Raw genomic sequence first — 19,138 nt, 5'->3', positions numbered from 1 at the left:
CATCGACTACCATGTTGTCCATTTAATATTTTTCGTACGGAATATCCGAGAACGTATCAAAACTTCATTGAGATTTCGGCATGATCGGCAAGAAAACAAGTCGAGCGCTGTCGCCCAAAACGAATATTTTGTTTTCATGTCTGTGGAGAAAATTCAAGTTATTACTTACCAACATGGTCAGTTTACTCCACTCACATTAATCATTTTATTTGTGCCACTAATAGTGATAGTTGGCTAGAAAAAATGTTGATAGAGACGTTCGGCTTGTGAAATCATTGAAATTTACGAGGACAGGTTACGAAGCAGAACCTCAATCGCGATTTTTGTGCTTCTCAGTTCAATCGTTCGGTACATCGAAAGGAAAAACCAAACCATATATGCGTCTTGTAGAATTTGGTCTTTCCAGGCGTCACACAAAACAACCTCACCTGCATGTACATACCGGTAATATCATTGTGATAGAGGGACCGCGATTACTGTATATCGAGAAAGTATGACGCGCTACAGGGGAGTAAGCAACGAAACGTAATTTCTGACCTCCTTTCATTTAATTGTATGGCATAAAAATGATAATGTGAACCGAAAATGAGAGTCACGATTACGATTAGGCATGAAAAAGAGGAAGAAAGCCGTGAAACTGTCACAGAAGTTCAGCATTTTTAGTTCTAAATCGTCTTTTTTGACAATTGAAAAAAAGAATATGAGCTCGTATAGACTAGAGTGATTCAAGTTCACAGGCATTCACTTCTGCCATGATAAATCTTCTTCCTGTTATAAAGTACACATTTTGAAAAATAGAAAACAGATCAAGAATTTTTATTGTTGTGTTGACTTGTCTTCTACGATGCGTTATGGCAACAACTTACATGTACCTATCGTCACCATCACAGCCTCACTCAGTTTCTTCAACACCACGTCTCACGACCAGTGATGTCATCTTTATTTGAGAAATTCGATAATTTTCGATCGGACTCGATCTTCACAGCGCACCAAGTCAGAGTAACAATTTCACAGTAACAGATCATGCATTATATAAGAGTTTTCACTTTACCCCCGGCCTAAAATCGTACTAGTATTTGTAAATGACACTAAACGTCGCAACTCCCACCCAATCAGCAATGGGTCAAAGTTCGGCTGAGCCGATGACAAAACCCAGCACTACAGTAGCCACTTGTTGTACGTCCACTTGTTGCAATTTTTGTCCACAGAATGAAACTCTTACAACTTACATTCTCATGCAACAGCGTTCACTCAGCCATACATTCAAGGTCAAGGTGTGAATGTGCCTCACATTGCAACAATGCCCGCACAGTGACGATGCGCGAATCGTGCCCGCACACTGCGGGCACACTGCACTTTATCTGCCCGCATACTGCTGGCAATGATGCTCGTTTCGTGCGCGCACAATGCACTTTTTATGCGGGCATTGTTCCCGCACCAGTGACGGGTTCTGCGTGGACTGTACTGTATTTGACTTCACTGTAAAACTGTCGGCAATTACTACTATAAACCTTAGCTTTATTCTAGGGTCTGTGTTAGTAGCCAGCATATGGTAATTGTTGAAAGTATTCATTTCCCTAAATCTGCCAGTTCTTCATGCACAGATGAAAAGCAACTGCCACTTACAGGGTTGAAGCACTGGGCTTCTATTTTTTTTCCACAGTGTATTTCCTTTTTTAAAAGAGATCACACAAACACTGCAAAAATAATGATTTATGAAAAACATCAACATCACTTCCCTAATCAACCTGATTATTTTAGTATAACCTCTTAGTTTTTTATGGCATGAACGAACATACTCCTGCGGGAAGGATATGAAAGTTCAAAGGGCATTTAGCAACCTGCAACTGCTAATTAATTTTGCCCTTTAACCCTTTCATGGTAAAGTTGGACCTGTATACAGGAAACTGGGGGTGAAAGGGTTAAACAATTTCAGGCCAAAACAGTGCCAGAAAGAAGTACAGTTTGTTGTAAACAACATCATAATACATGGCATCAGACTATGATTCTTTATACCATAATTTTTAGCACTTACCTGTATACCTTCAACCTTAGCAGTCCATTCTTTGGCTTTCTTCAAAGCTTCCTTTAGTGCTAATGTGTTTGGTAAGTAGGCTGGGATACTCTTGGCTTCATGGATGATCGCTTCCAAAGTTGCAATCACATACCGGGGTCTGAAGGATAAACACGTATCGACTGCTAATGTTTGTCCGCACTCTCTCAATGGAACATTTTTATAGATCTGTGACTTTTCTTTCAAGAATATGAGAAATTTATGGGATGAAAAGCTGAAATGCATTTCGGTAGTATTATAGGAAACCTTGCCTGGCTACTGACTAGATGATAGTTGAAAATAGGAATGCTTCTTGAACAACAACAGGGTCCATCTTCTGATGATTATGGAAATAACATATCCTTTTTAAGTTTCCCCTTCAAAATCATGGATTTCATCTCTTTATACATTTTCTGAACTGTCATGTGCCTCAAAATAAACATGGAATAACTTTGTAAGTATCTCTGAGTGTAACAGCATACCTTGCTTGAAGACAGATTTTAGCTTTTTCTTCCCATTTCTCACTGACAGTCAGCAGCTCCTGAAGCTCTGCCATGGCTCTCTCTACAGCAGGGTGTGGGGCCAGACTTACTCCTGAATCTATTAGCTTACGAAGTGCCTCCAACGTTACTTGATTTGGAACGGCTAAGGTGCTCCTAACTTCATCCAACCAACGAGCTTGCTGAAGTTCCTGCATGGCATTAGTAGAAAGGTTTAATGTTTACTCTGTCCTATATGTAGGATGTCGTGCTACCTTGCACATCTTAAAATGAACTCTAGACTTGTATCAAACATCAGAACATTAATTTTTGAGCAGACCAAAAGCCTGCTGTTGAAATCAAGACAATGGTAACTGTACAAACTCTATACATATGCTTGCTGTTGCCTAAGGGAGAACCATCATTATGTATAGCATATTTTTTTGAAAGAATATAGATATGCTAATGAGTGTACGAATTTTGCAGTAGAGTTACACATCATGATCCTACCTGTTTTAATTTAGGCATTTCTGGTAGCTCCACATCTAAGTTGACGCCGACATCTAGTAACCTCTTCAGTTTCTCTGAATCTGGAGTAGCGTCCTCTAGGGCATCTTTTGCATCCATCTGGAAACTTTCCACTCTGTTCAATAAGTCCTGTCATCAAATAAACAATGTAAATATTTTATTTGCCACATGTATCATTTCTTTAAAGAGTCTGACAGTCTTCTTGTACACAGTATAACTACTGTAGAGCCTTGTGTCTGACGAAATTCCTTATTTCAGTATCTAGCTCACCCAATAAAAAGTCTTTTTTTCTCCAAAGACGGCACAAATCTCTTTCACAAAACATTGACATTTTACTGCCACAGTAATATTGGCTTCTTCATATTTCAATTTTGATCTTGGACCGTGCTCTAGTCTAAATTTTATACACTTAAAATGGAGTCTTTTTACAATGATAAGACAGTGACAGTAACATTACCTTAATTAATTCGCCTTCTTTGATTTCACATGGTAGATCAATCACTTGTTGCATAAAACACTGCAATTCTTCAAGAGTAAGCCTTGCCACATGCTTGGTAACCTCACCAGAGGTCCGGTTCCTACTGTTCAATGGAAGACCAATGCAATGTTATGCAGAAATTCACACATAACCATCATTGTTATCAAAGGTTTGTACAGATCAAAAGGTCTTGATCATTATATATTATTTTGATGTAATGCATGACAACAGGCAAATGGAATATTTCCACAGATGACGAAATCTTAATGTTGATTTTGTCCATTTTATGAAATGGATCAGATATCTCATACTGATGAGTCCATTCATTTCACATAAGGGTATCGGTGAGGGAGAAGAACAAAGTTTGGGACATACCTTGTCCTTGCTTTCTTGCTCACAAGCTGAACAGCCACACTGGCACATTTTTCAGCTTCACCCACAGCTGAGACCAGATTCTGCAATAATTCATTGTCAGGAAATTTCCTCTCCTCTGCTTCTTGTATCATGTGCTTGAAATCCATCACATCTATAAATGTCAAAATAATCATGTTGGTTAACATCTACCTAAACATTGAGCCCATCATAACCTTAGTACCTGCTGTTGGTATGAAGAAATGGAGTCTATGTTTGCTTGAGCTGACTATCTATTAACCATGACAACATCTTTATTAGCTACTTTGATGGGCCTGTGCTCTCGCTGTCGCTCGTAACTTTCGTAAATTACGAACAAAAATGAAAATTTACGAAAAAAAATGAATGCCCGATCGGCCATTTACGAACGATTTTGCTATTTTTGAAGCCTGATTTTCGGTCAAGATTGTGAATTCCGGGGAAATACTGGCATATCTCGTCTTTCAAAACCTACGCTGCCCCTATCATCAGCGCATCGACACATGGTGATAGCTGGCTTTGGACTTTGACCTGTAATAACGTGAGCATGCGCGAAAAGGTTTCAAGATCCCCGGGTCTTGTAATCTCATAGCGGTGTGTCATGCATTATCACCCCATTACGGTAGTTTCGAGACACCCAAACACTCACATGCTGTCAACTCTCCGAGTGGACTGTTGAAGCGGATCGAGGGAAGCGGGCAGTTACAAATACTTTGGATTGATAGTATCCAGTTGGGAAAGAAAGTTGGGCATAAAAACGGCAACTGATATGAAAAAAATACGAAACAATGAAACCGCCGAGCTAGAAGAGATCAAGAACAGTCAGCCTGAAAGACAGTCGAACTACTGCAGAACTGCAGTCCGGGCCACGCATGGTTGAACATGTACTGCACAGTGTTTTTGTGTGCATGGAGGTGGAAGCGAGCCGGAAATCTTAGATGTCATAGATTTGTCATTTGACGATCTGCAAATTGAATTTTTCAGTCAGCTTGCCAATTTTAATAGGTTTCCTTCAAAATATTTTACAAGAAACTGTCTCAGCAAATGTTATGAATACTGATAGTTTTCTATGATCCAGAGAAAATGCTGTGCACAGTCCCATGACCAAAAAGTTTATCCAGACAAAAAAATAAATGACGATCATCTGCAGCGTTTTAAAAGTATAACTGTCTCTAAGAAAACATTAGCAGGATCACCAGTCTCAGTTTGCGTACTTAAATTTGATTGAGATGAGACAAAATTTGTGCGAAACCACAGACTGCCAAATGTTCTGATCAGTGGTTGTTTAAAAAGAATTTTAGAGATGAACATGGCATAATGACTGCAGCTATAGAGGCACCACCTAGTACCTATGGGATGACATGCATACTTTAAAAGTAACAGAGCTTTCCAAATATGAAAAACAGGGACAGATTTTCTAGCATCTAAAACTTGTGCAAACACTGATAATGTTTGATAATATTAATGACCGCTTCATAAATTAATATATATAATCATCAACCACTGACTACACACACAAAGGGAGTTATGATTTGTGTCACAATATACTTGAACATGTTATGTTGTGTACTAAAGATAGAGTAATTGAATAACATTCATTGGCCGTTGACCAAAATTACACACTTTATTGAGACAAGGAAGAAATTTCAATGTTACAAGCATTCATGACCCATGATGTACTGTGTTATTCAATAAATCTTTTGAAAATGCGTATCAAAATATGAGTTTTCATTGTCAAAAAAACTAAAAAGGGATTTTTCATTTTCTTTTGTCTTTAATGAAATCATTCATCATTTCTATTCCCTTAAAATCATCTATTGAGTACCAGAAGTGCTTGTTGAAAGTTGGTGGTTCAGAATAACATAATTTGTGCTTACTAATATTTTTTGAACCCAATTCGTAAATTTACTAACAATTTCGAAAGGCCAGGGAGAGCACAGTGGGCATTTGAATAACACGATTTAATAGTTGTACATCACCGTTTGAAATGATGAATTCTAACTTTACACTCACACAAGACAGATGTACTTCTTCATGTGCAGCATAGCAGTGTAACTCTATATCAGTTATGTAACACAGACCTCACGTGATTTTGAGAAGACAGGACTGTTTCTCATAGCAGTAAGTTTTATGCTATGCTACCTCATGGCATTACACATTCAATGATGGGTAAAATGGCAGACAGCAACAATTAGAGACATATGAAACAGCAGGAATTTAGAACACGTTTCAGAGCAATTTCTATTGGCACTTGTGCAGTAAATGTCTACACTGTGAGTGTACAGACTTCAACTGACATCTATTTCATTGCCCAAAGAACCAGGGCATAGTTTAAGATATTGCTTAGTTGACAGCACAGACATTCTTCATCACTTGCAGTGAAAATACTGATTTTTTGGTTCACCAAGCTGATAATATGTTGGACATCACCCTCACCGGAAATTATAACTTCCTACGCAAATAATGTACATTATACAAGCAACCCATTTTTCTGAAATGAAATCGTAGATCTAGACTTCACTTTTTGGGAAAATGTCTGTTCCCCATATGCATGGCATTATCATTCTTACCAAGTTTGGAGTTGAGAGGGGCTTCCAGTGCATGTCTTACTCTATTGGCCCAGTTATCAAAGGACTCGGCTCTCACTTTAAGCCTGTGCAACATTGCTGGTAACTCATCAAGGGTGTACCGATACCTAAAAGGAAATGTTATACTTCTGAGTATAATGATAGTAGTCCAAGTATTATCAAGTAGTTCATATACAGCATAGGAAATTTCCTATTACTTGTTATGTGTTTAAAACATCTTTTCAACTAGGAGAAAAGAAATCGTTATTTCCAGTGCATGCAGATTCTTAAGTGCCTCAACTGTATGTTTTGAGATGTAATAAAGCAATCAAAACATCGTATGTGAAATGAATGCTTTAGATAGACAGGTATATCACACCAACTACAGTGCAAATATAACAAAACTTTTGACTTTACAGTTGAAATACATTGGTCATAACCTACAGCAGCAAGAACAGCAGTTGTAACTGACCTGAGGCAATGCTTTGATGGATGACATCTACACAGTTTCTCTACATGGTGGATACACACAAGTTTGTTAGGGCTACATGGACAAGTCACAGCTGACAGAAAACAGGTTGTTTTACAGTGATCACACTGTCTCTCATCGTCTGGCAGTAGTTCAAAAGCTTCTCTTTCAGCTTCAGTGGTACCCTGTAATGAACATGCCATTTTGTTGTTAAACCCCATCAGCTGTATCTTTTTGCATTTAACATACCAAAAACACCATCCAATATTTGGAGAGATGTTTTGGACTCCTGTTACCAGGCTAGTAGTTTCGTTGAAAATGTCATTATTTCACCTTGGCAATGGATTTGGTTGATTAAGTTCAGGCGCTTAAACATATTTGCGGCCATCATATTTGAGGTGCATCTCGAAAATTATGTTTGAAAAATGTTTGATGGTCACGCTTTGGTACGCATTTTTGCATAACTTGCATTTGACTCTCAACCATGGTATCAAAAAAATGCAAATAAGATACAGCTAATGGCATTTCAATATTATCACATTTGGTGCCTGGAATATTTAATAACATGTATTTATGTAAAGTTTATTCATGAATACTGAAATATGCATATTTTATGATGATGGACGTTATCATACAGCATATTTCAACACAAATGTGCAAACAACACATGCAGTTTAAAAATACTCAGTACTAGAGTAAAAACCTGGGTTTACAACAACAATGGTCACACATTATCTGTCTGTGACACCTCAAACATTGAGGGGTCAGGCATTGTATGGTAAATTGTGTAAAAAAAATTAATGAATAACTTGAACTGCCATAAATAGACTAGTCCGAAACCATGTTACAACTTGCAGCAACGGTTTGGGTCTGTCATAATAATTTATGATACTGGTAATTCAATAATGGTTGAGTGCGCTTACCCTTTCAAGCAGTTTCTTTCGTAACATCTTCTCTTCTTCAACCATGGCAAGCATTTCTTTGTGCACTGCTGCAGCCATGCTGAGATCTAAACTGTCAGGATCAGCCGCCATCTTGCAAACCAACTCTTCATGTGAGAATACACAGAACCTGTGTAGGTATCTGTAGTGAGCTATGCACTCCCGTCCAATTGGAAGCTTAAATATGAAACAAAGACACCATTGTTTAGAAAGAGAACAGTGTCCTCAATTCACAGGAGACAATACTATTCATACCATTTGTGGTATCTGTCTGACTGCAAACACATGGTGTAAATGTACACCAGTCTGAAGTGCTCTAACAACAAGAATTGCACAGACTGGGATCAGTAATTATATGTACAATTCAAAAGAAAGTTATAAAAGAATGTACGAAGCAGTTATTACTGAACAAAGAAGATCTCTTCCTGTTTGCACTTGAAAAACAACCTACATTGTCTTCTGTGACAACAGTTACCAAAAATATTTATTATGATCACAAGTAAACTATGGACACTCATTTCTTTCCTTTTTACTGTAACTGAAGCTTCTGAAGTGTCTGCCACACTAATAATATTTGAGTATTTCAAATATCTTTCATAACCTTTGATGTTTAGAGTCCCCTTTCCCCATACATGAAACTGGGCACAACAGAGAATGATTACCACGGACAATGCATAACACTGAGATTCTCAGGATGAGCTGATAGATACAACAATCAGAAATAATAGAACAAGATACTTAAAACAGGATGTTGAACAGACAGTGACAACAAATGTACCATTCCTGTCAGGTATACTCAATCCAATCTAACACTTCTAGGATTTGATGCACAGTGTTTCCATTTCATCAATAAAAGCTACCCTGGATTCAATCAGTACCAATTCTCCAGGGATTTGTGACATTAAGTTGAGCCTCAGTCTATGCATATAGTCATGCTAATCAAGGACCCCCCTGGGAATACACAGCATGTAAGAAGACAATGTATTTTCCTAACAGCCCAGTATCTAAGAAGCTGATTCTAAGAAACATTATTCTACCACAGTGTGATGTTGCGGGCACATTTTGACAATAGACGCTAGTGACCGATTGATAAATTCCTTAAAAGTTTAAGTCGTTTCCAAATGCCATAGAATGCTACATGCAGGTAACAAACCATTTTCTCTTGACTTACCCAGTCAGACGGACAGAAGTTCACTGCCTCTGCAAAATTGTACCCCTGGTTAAATCCGGCATGATATGACCTTGGGAAAGTGATCACAAACTCCCCTGCACACTGGTTGGTTCTCACAATCTGAAAGAAAAGGGGAAGTTTGGAAAAGGTGCAATGCTACACAGTGTAAAGCTGGATAAAGTTTCAGCATGGATAAGTGGCTTAATATATTGCAACAAAATACACTGTTGTAATCTTGTTGGCTGGTGAATACATTTCATAACCAGACGTCAATATACAAACGCTGTACCTAATTAATTTTGGAGTCTGCCACTCTGCAGTTTCTGAGTGGCTCGTAAATTTAACAGAAATAGCCGACATGAAGGACAGATTCAATGAATAAGAGAGACCAAGCAACAAAATGTTCAATGCAAAGCAGAATCAGCATTGGCTGTGACAATGCACAGTCATAGAGAGCTTGATTGCTTCAAAAATCTATACATCCCACATTGACCTATGTATACAAATTATGATAATGTCAACATAAGAGGTGCAATATATCTCGGATAGATCTGACACTGAACTATTCTGGAATCGTTTTGTAGGAAGGAGATACTCTTATGAGAAAGCCCAACTTTGATAAACAGTCACATACCTAGTTAAAGACATGTATACCATCACAAACAAATGTTAGAATCACAAGAATACCTACAAATTACAGAATTTGAAAACGCATACTACTCACAGGTACACCCGCTTTCATTAAGCCAGTAGGATTCATTATGGTCACCAGCTGGTGCAGTAGATCAGGCTGGGTTTCAAATAATTCAGGAGCTGCAGTTTTCATCACAGTCTCAAACTCTTCTGCTTTGGGTCCTGGTACACCATACCAGGTTTTCGGTTCACCCCTAACAAAAAATAACCGTCAAAGTTGATGCAATGTCTATACTGCCTACGACAAGCTCTTGTAACAAAATTTGAATGGATGACTCATGTTTTCATTTCCACTGCTATTTAGGAATATAAACAAGAACAGACAATTGCGAAGTAAAAGTATGAAGTGAGTATATCCAATGAGTGGGCAGTAAATATTTTTTTACTTCAAGATATGGCAGTTACCCATCCTATTAAAAAGACCATGGGGTGAGACCAGCATTCTTGATGGTATATTGTCTAAATGACAATTTACCAGACTCTTCTGATGCTACCATTCTGCATACACATTGTGTTGGACCTCTGACCTTCATTCTAGTGTTGATATAGTTTTGCTTGAACTGAGTGTTTGATACCTCTTTCTGTGATTCTTACATGCTGTTGATCTCTACAGGCTGTTTATTTTATGGTAATGACTAAGTCCCATCCAAGGACAGACAGATAATGAGGAGACATTCATTAAATGAGCTTCATTTGTCAGAATAAATAAATCATGCTGCCATATACTGCACATTTCAAAGGACTTTTAAAATAATTCAAATCATTATACCAAACACATGGGGAAATGAAATAGAAATGTGGATACTTTTTATTAATATTTTTATTTATTGAGCTTAACAACTTATTTGTACATCAATGATTGATAAATCACACTGAATTTAATCAACACATTAAAATATTACAGAGTTTGCATCATCATGCAATTCGTATGTTATGCAGTTGGATCAAATGAACAACTTTTATGTCAACACAATCCTTTTCCATGACAAAATTAAACAAGGCGTTGAGAACTGTGACATGCAAACCAACTTACCAATGCAAATAATTGATGGAGTAACTCCAGTGATCTTCATTGTGCCAGCAGAATGCAGAGAAACACATGCCCACATAACACCATGGTATCTTCATACCAGAGATATCAGCACTGATGTGGCACAGTACAGACTTTTCAAGGATTGGTAGGTTGTTCAAATTCCATCCTGAATTTACATACACCTGATATCCGATAGTAAGAGACTTATATCAATACTTTGGCTATAAATCATTCAAAGTTGACAGTCAGGCTAATGCGACTTAGAACATAGCAGTTCTTGGTACACAAAGGTCCAAAAGCCCTCGTATGGCATATCTCCTTCAGTATATTGTTCTTCAGTAAAATATATTGTGGTACATTCACTGAAATTCATGTATGGATGTTAGTGGTAACCTAAAATGATGACCAAATGACTGGCATTGCATCGTCACTGAGAAAAACATCGTTGGGATAATGATTTCCTGACGGTTGAATTTACAATCAGTGGATTACAGTTGCTACTTGGCTGTAGCTGTACAATAAACACTGATCAAGAAATGACATGCCTACCTCATCTTCACTGTTAGATCAGGGGTTTTCTTCATGGGGAAACCACTTCCAAACTCCATAGAATGTATATCAGCACCATACTCCACTGAAACATCTTCCTCCAGACAACTCACAAGTCGCCAAAACTCCTTCTCCACAGTCTCACATGGTACCATCTGAAAAATAGAATGAGTGTACAGCTTCAAAGTGATTTGACCTACGACCTAAGACACAAGATAAAGATGGAGTAATGAAGGTGATAGCTGAAGTGCTTCGGATAGTGTAGAAAAATCTACAAACACTTTGCAGAACTTTGTGTCCTGATTGGAGAAGTCTGTAGACAGCTTTGGGTAATAAGCATCACTTGAGTTCAGATGTCTGACACTACACAGTGAGGGGTGGAATACAGTCGTAACAGTTGGTCACAGTTCATGATTATGCAAGGTCATTCAGGGTTACATGACTTACTGCAATGATGTAATCTCAGAGAATATGCAGTGTTCTCTCCAGACAATTTGCATACAATTTGTACAAATTTCAATAAAAGTGCCTACAATATCAGGTCAGTAGGTGTAACAAAAGAAATGGCTTTTTTATTGAGATTACAAAATCTCTTCTCTAATTCCAGCATAGACGACATTCAAATAACGTTATCACTGTACATATTTTAAGGACGAAGATGCATTTACATTTTTAGTAAAATGTCATTTAATAGACCAGAGTACAGCAGGGGTTTCATTAAGTTTAGAAGTAGGGGGCCATGATGGAAAAGTAGGCGGCTTGCTGCGGCCAGACCACAAAGCGGTCGTCATCGGGGAAGGGTCCGGAAGGGGGTGTTCCCCCTCCCGACCAAAGGCCGGTAACCCTGAAAAATGAGCTAAAATTCACTTTTTACAGCTCACAGTCCCTTGAATTTCTAGTTTTTTCAGGAGAATTGTTCCAGGGCAATTTGCGTTCATACTATAAAAGCCATTTTACCTGGGAGATTAGGCCTGAATATGATAATGCATAATTAAAAATGATAAAATGTGGTAATGTTGACGATATTTTGAACAAAGAAAACTGACGTTTTTAGAGCCTCTATGCTTTTGGGAGGTAAACTATAATAATTCACTATTATTAATGATATAAATTTGATATGTAGATGATATTATACAGTGTTACATCTAGACAGGGGGATAGGGGATTCCCCCTCTAGCTCTGTTGAAATGTTGGCACCCCCAATTTATTTGTCAAGGGGGACCACTCCCCCCAATGAAATGGTGCCAGTCACACCTTAGAGCTACGACTAGAACACATGAACTGGTGAAATGCCCCCCGAAATTTTCTGGTAAAGGGGGAAAATCCCCCTTGTTGATGCCATCCTGGATGAAAAACTCATATTTTAAGCGCAGTAAATGAGAAACTTTTCATTAATGTATAATGTTATGCTTAAAATTAAGAACCATGATGTTTGGTATGGAAATCTTCAGACGAAAAACTTTTGTACCACTGGGGAGGTAAAAAGGATAATTTATATAACAATAATGATAAAAATGACAATCATTACCATATTTCAGAAAAATATAATCAAAGAATCTCAAGGTTATTTTACTATATGGGTATGCAAAGTAAGAACCTTGATATAGGATATGAAAATTTGTACGTTCGGAAACTCACATTTGGATTTAACCTGACGACCGTTTTTGAAGTGAATTTAGCGGTCTGATTGTATTGTGACCACTCTGGGCGACATTGTTATTGGCGTCGATAGACCTAAAAAGCAGTACATATCATACGTCCAGCTGGTTATATACCTTCACATCTAAGCCTACCGCAGTGCAACGCACGTCGGCTTACTAAAATAAGAACTGTAATCGGGAAGTTTTTTCGTGAGAAAAAAATCAGGTCATTGCCTTCGAAAACAGTTTAAATCCACGTAATTATCCTTCTCTTGTTTCTTGGTCCGCATCAAAACCGAGGATCGTACAGCGAAGCCTGACCTTGCGATCGCTTCCGTCTTCATTTATTCATCGACCATTTTGAGTTGAGCTAAAAACGGCCGACAGGTGTAGTATGCCCGTTTTCATTGGCGTATATAAAAGTCACCACATAGGAATCAGCAATTCAGGTAGCCAATAGAATCGTCCGTTGCAATTCCGATTTTTATTGAGGCAGTATACGCAAGACCGTGCTGCATCGTAGTACAAGGCGATCATAGTAGTCGCTCGTCTTCTAAATTTTGTTTCACATAAAAGCCATTAAAAAGTTTGATTACACAGCTTGTGAAACTTGTCCGTATCATTTCAGAAGGTAAAAAATATTTTAGCTATGAAAGAGTTCAAATTTCCGAAAAAGTAGCCGGCGAAATCGTGAGAGTAACCGGTCAATTTCGCCGGCTGCCGGCTCTTAATGAAACCCCTGGAGTACAGGCAGAAATAATATTTACATAAAATACAATGACATCATAACAGACACACACTAAAGAACAGCTCTCTCAACAAAAAATTTCTGAAGTAGAATGAAGTCAGATTTACACTGAGCAGGTCACATACTTGTACAATGCCAGAAGTAAATTTGAAATGAAGCTATTGCATCATATTCAACTATCTGCTTGTCACAGCAAAAATACCAGTATAGATACCAAATCACATCTAATGATACCAATCGACATGAATTTTATTTTTCACAATGATACTATCATCAAAACTAACTGGAATCACTTTTAAAACTTACATGGACTGGCATGTTGAAATAATTGGCTTTGAACAAATCAGCCATTTCTCCAAATGACTGAAGAGTGTACTCTTTGGTAGCCTGCTCAAATCCAAACGGATCCTGTGGTTTGCTGCATTCCTATCAGGAAAACATCACAAAAACCTCATTAGTACTCGACAAAAGTTCCATCCAACATTGATTGAAAACACTCCTTTGTCAAAATTGTGCTCATGGCTTCATCTGCTTCACCTTATACAACATATTGCCAAAAGCTTTATGGTATTCAGCAGTCATTAATAATATAAGAAATCTATGAAGAGAAATATCATCTCTTAAACAGATAAACTTGACATCCCTACCATGAAAGTACAACAAATTGTTATGTATACATGTGACAAATGTGATTGCTCTGAAGATAACTATTTCATCATTTCAAAATAAGACCTTCAGTTATTTCATTTCCTCATTTACATGCTAAATTTCATACAAATCGACTTTTCATTCCCCAGTTTTTTTGTATTTTTAGTATTTGTTAATAGTCTTTTCAAAAGGTTTCCCCTGAACACTTCAAACCTGTTCAATAGTATGAACATAATACAAGCATAGTACTGTTGTATGTAGTAACCTACCTCTGCCACACATCTGGGACATCTCCAGTCTCCACGAGGTACAGCAGACAGTGGCGGGATCAGGCAGAAAGTGTGGTAACTGTCATCACAACCATCACACAGTAGTAAGGAGTCCTCAGCATCCCCTCTGCCACATGTATGACAAACATACATGTCAATCTGAGAAGAAGAAAAGTGTATTCAATTAAAACCAGTGTTTCTCAATTTTTGGCTATCTGCAATGGCGGTAATAGCCAATTATCATCAAAATGTTAAGCCAGTGAGAAAGGATCACAACATGGTCATAAATAAGGTTTATAGAATGTTTTATATATTAAAGGCCTTTACTATCAATTTTAATGCTAGTTGGATTCCACCCATTTGTATACTTACAAATTGACAACTCAAGGCTCCAGTTCTGTCTCTCATTTTCATCTTTGTACCTAAGGCTTCTTCTTTCTTAGGTGACTTGGTTTTTATTTTGGCTCTACATAATCTGGATCAGTGTCTCTCTCTTGTTTGATCTTAGGCTTCTCTTCTTTGATATCAAGTTCTCCTGGGCCAAAAGAAGAGACTATTATGCATACACATTATAAGACTACTTGAATATAATAAGCTACTCAAAGGTGACACCAAATTTTTAACCCAGTCAGACACACGGATGATGAAATGCACACCTCTCAACTGTAACTAAAGTAATACATGTGAGGTAGTTTGTTGCTCTTTGGTTCAGAGTGCTTTTGTTATGAACCTCTGGGTTCTTCAGAGTCATGTTACCAGGGTTTCCCTAAGAGTACCAATAAAATTATTCCAACAGAGGTAAACACAATTGACACTGAGTTTCCAACATCATTTACCTATCTTTGCAAACCTCACCTAAACACGATGGTTAAATTTCAACAAATCTTGAAAGGACTACTTATGTACATAATACAAACATTGTCTACAGCATATTCAGTGACACAAAGTTTACAAGGAGGGGTCACATACCTTCCTTTTCATGCCGTTTCTGGTTTGCCACCAGACCAAGTCCTTGGAATTTGGGTCCTGGACCATACAGCTGCAGTTTCTTCAATTCAGGGTTGGAACTGATATCAATATTCATGTCCTACAATTTAAAAATCATGAAAGAATTAGAACAAAGGCAATCAAACATCCTACCTGTCAATTTTATATCTGTTATAAAACCATTCTTCTCTTCAGTTCAAGTGGAGTTGCTGACATGCTCAGTGTTGAATTTACATAGAAAAGGCAACAAAATATTTGCCGCTGAAGAAATTCAATGTTCACTTTTTGAAGATACCAATGTACTTTGTATTCTGTTTAAACAATGTCAGGTTATTGTTACAGAACACAGTCCTTGTAGAAGGAATATAGTCAGACTTCAAGTAGGAAGACCTTTTCTGAGAATCTGAGACGGCATAAAAACTACATAAATTACCATTGTCATGAATGAACAATGTTGAGACTTCCTCTCTATATTTGAGTTCATAAATCATAGTCATACACTTGTGTCTATTTACTGTGGTGTACTCTGTGCAAAATAAAATTTAAATGACAGACCCAAAATGCACTACCCATATTGACATGTTGATATTTGCCCTAGCCTTACCTCAGCAGGCTGTTGTCTTTTGGCTCTGCGACCATACCCTACTGTGGCGGCAGATGGCTTTATTGCCTGTCTGGATGTAATTTCATGGGGTACATAATCCCTCTCTTTGCCTTCACCATCTGGGTTAGGCTCCAGAGTAGCCTAAGAAGAAGTGGTAATGGGCTTGTGTGAGATGGAAATGGAGTCACCACTAATCACATCACATTACTTTAAATCCTTTCTTTGTTTTACGCTTTATATGAAAAAGTGTCTCTTCTGTTGAGAAGTGTTTATCTTGCAGTCAGACTAAAGCAGCTACAAGACTAGTCTGGTAATGAATGATGTGTCATTGCTCCTGACGTGAACATCACTATAACTATCAGTATGTATCAAGGAGTAACAGATGTGGAAAAATAAAAGCCTCTTCTCAATACCTTCTGCCATATCTTTGTTGAACTATTCAGGGTAGTTTCGCGTTGCACAATTTGATATAATATCCAGTCACATGACATGGCATGGCAAGGGAACCTAACAAAGAATGTATTTCCCTAAAACTCTGCAATAATACTCTCCTATGTGGCAGAAAACCCTCCATGTACATCATTTTAAATAAAATACTCAACTTACTAGAGGTGCTTCTAATGGTGCACCAGATTGGAAAATGTCATATGGGTAGAGAATCCTTTCATAGTGGGCTCTGAGCAGTGAACCAGCTCCTTTAGCTGGTGGGTACCCAAGCTATTGAGAGACACAAAAAATACGGAATATGTTCATGAATATGTTCATATGACATGAATCAGGTGTGCCTTAACACAATATACATATTTTCAGAAAATACAAGAAGTTGCTCATCTCTTCCTGCAGTCTGGGTTTCTCCGTTTAAGTCCATTTTCTCTTCCCCTATCACAGTCTGTGTTGAAGTAAATCTGTCATAGCCAGACTACATGATTTGGTGGGAAATTTTTCTGATGCAGGGCCCTGACATGATACAAGTAGCAACCTGTAACTTTCAGAAATAAAGTGGCAAGGAGCTATTTTCCTGCATACGATATCTGCCGAAAGTGAACTAAACTGTACCTCAATAACACTCACTGACAGTATAAACATTGAGTACCATTAGAAAAAGGTCTTGCAAGCTGTCACACACACATAATGAAAAATTATTTCAAGATAGATATAACCTTTGTTTTGTCACAAAAACAAGGGATCTTAGCCTACGACCAAGCACATTCAGGGACATAAATTTCCATTGACAGAAACTGACAAGAACTACCATATGCTAGCCTCCTAATTCAATATATGGCTGAGTCAATAAAAAACAATACAGAAAGGGCATTAGCTGAATTGATTCAATGTCACTCAAATTAACACGTGTAACTTACATGTAAATCAAAAGTTAGGAAAGTGTGTGCGGTAGGAAATTGTCATGACATTTTGCAAGGAAAAGAGGTCAAAGTATCATGATTATTGCTCACTCATATCACTAAAACTGTCAGCTTACTAATGAGCAGCCTAAAACAACCTTGGTTAACACAACCACCATAAATCTCTCACAGCAACAAGAGTATTTTTTGTGGCAATACAAAACGATAACAGACTGACACATAGGAATTTGGAAAAGCTTCGCATCTGGATTGAGAAGCCAACAGAGCTGTCTGTGACAAGGTATACTACAGTCTATGGTAATGAGGAAACACACTAGGATCATTTGAATACAAGGAATTATTCATTAACCAAACCCTGCAACACAAGTTGAGGCTACTTGGAGAAATGTTAAAATTTGTCATGCTCTATACTGTCAAGTTAAGTATCTTGACAAAGGGAAAATCTGTGAAATCTGCGACACTGCCAGTCATTTTTGGTAAAGGCATTGTAAATGCTTACTCAAGACATCTCATGGTCTTTGAACACAGAGTTAGGAATTGTAACATGATAGGGGTTTTGCTGGGCTTCAGCTCACAACAGGTCACACAACATGTATCAATATCAATGGGGTTTGGACAACACACAAAAATAATGGAACTGTTTATTGTATGACTGCTACAGTGTTCAATCTTGTACAGAGACACTGACAGACACTTAGTATTTTACAGAAATGACAGAGGTCTGACAATGCACCCTTACCTTCTGAGCTACTTTGGACCATTTCCTCTCTTTGGTGACTACATCGAATCCACCTTCTTCATGAACAACCTACATGAGCATCATAATACAATAGTACATACTGTCAAGTGTATTTCAACAATAACGCTTGCAAAAAGTATGCTTTAGACTTTCATCAATTGTATTAAAACAAATATCAAATGAAAATCTGCAACATTTTAAAGCTATGCAACAAGCTACATGGAATAGTCATCAAGCATACACTTCAGAATCCAGCTGGCATAAAAATACCAGAATCCGTTGCATAACAATACACATATAATTACACCATGTAGAACAAATTACACAAGACTTTCTAAATTACTTTCCTGACGCATGTAACAAAATTGATAAATCCATGAAGTGTTCTAGATATACCCTCTGTTATATGTATACTTGTTAGCAAATGATAGAACCAAGGCAACAACATACCCTGCTTAGATTATACAGATCCAATGTCTTCCGTTCAACCGTTGGAATCTTCAGTTTGTATCCCTGTGCAATACACACAAAAACATTAACCATTCACATAATTTACTTTTTTCTGTTATTTCTTTTTTAACAAAAATATAATTGGGGTAAATTTGGTTTCCTTCCTTGATCAACATGATTCATTCACCTACATACAATAAACCATGAAGTCATCAGGTATAACACTGTTACTCAAACAAAAATATATAACACATGCTTGTACAATTTCATCAAAAAAGAAATCTTTTTTTGAACACATTTGAGCACACAAACAGTGTTTGTATATCTTCATATAGCTT

At 37.6% G+C, this 19,138-nt stretch overlaps 1 protein-coding gene across 1 annotated transcript in view; it reads right to left on the bottom strand.

The window, feature by feature from the left end:
• LOC139135013 (lysine-specific demethylase 5A-like) overlaps window positions 1–19,138 on the bottom strand; it is a 32,794-nt gene that overhangs the window by 10,264 nt on the left and 3,392 nt on the right. The window contains 21 exon segments of the mRNA XM_070702174.1: window positions 2,036–2,174; window positions 2,536–2,744; window positions 3,043–3,189; window positions 3,518–3,641; window positions 3,914–4,064; window positions 6,499–6,623; window positions 6,968–7,149; window positions 7,888–8,082; window positions 9,077–9,196; window positions 9,801–9,963; window positions 10,803–10,984; window positions 11,363–11,506; window positions 14,046–14,165; window positions 14,657–14,815; window positions 15,029–15,112; window positions 15,115–15,209; window positions 15,626–15,743; window positions 16,248–16,388; window positions 16,854–16,964; window positions 18,351–18,419; window positions 18,801–18,863. Coding sequence (XP_070558275.1) covers window positions 2,036–2,174; window positions 2,536–2,744; window positions 3,043–3,189; window positions 3,518–3,641; window positions 3,914–4,064; window positions 6,499–6,623; window positions 6,968–7,149; window positions 7,888–8,082; window positions 9,077–9,196; window positions 9,801–9,963; window positions 10,803–10,984; window positions 11,363–11,506; window positions 14,046–14,165; window positions 14,657–14,815; window positions 15,029–15,112; window positions 15,115–15,209; window positions 15,626–15,743; window positions 16,248–16,388; window positions 16,854–16,964; window positions 18,351–18,419; window positions 18,801–18,863 — 2,841 coding nt within the window.

The sequence above is a fragment of the Ptychodera flava genome, chromosome 6 (assembly GCF_041260155.1).
Source record: "Ptychodera flava strain L36383 chromosome 6, AS_Pfla_20210202, whole genome shotgun sequence".
In the NCBI taxonomy this organism is placed as follows: Eukaryota; Metazoa; Hemichordata; class Enteropneusta; family Ptychoderidae; genus Ptychodera; species Ptychodera flava.
This window is presented reverse-complemented; position numbering and strand designations above follow the sequence as displayed.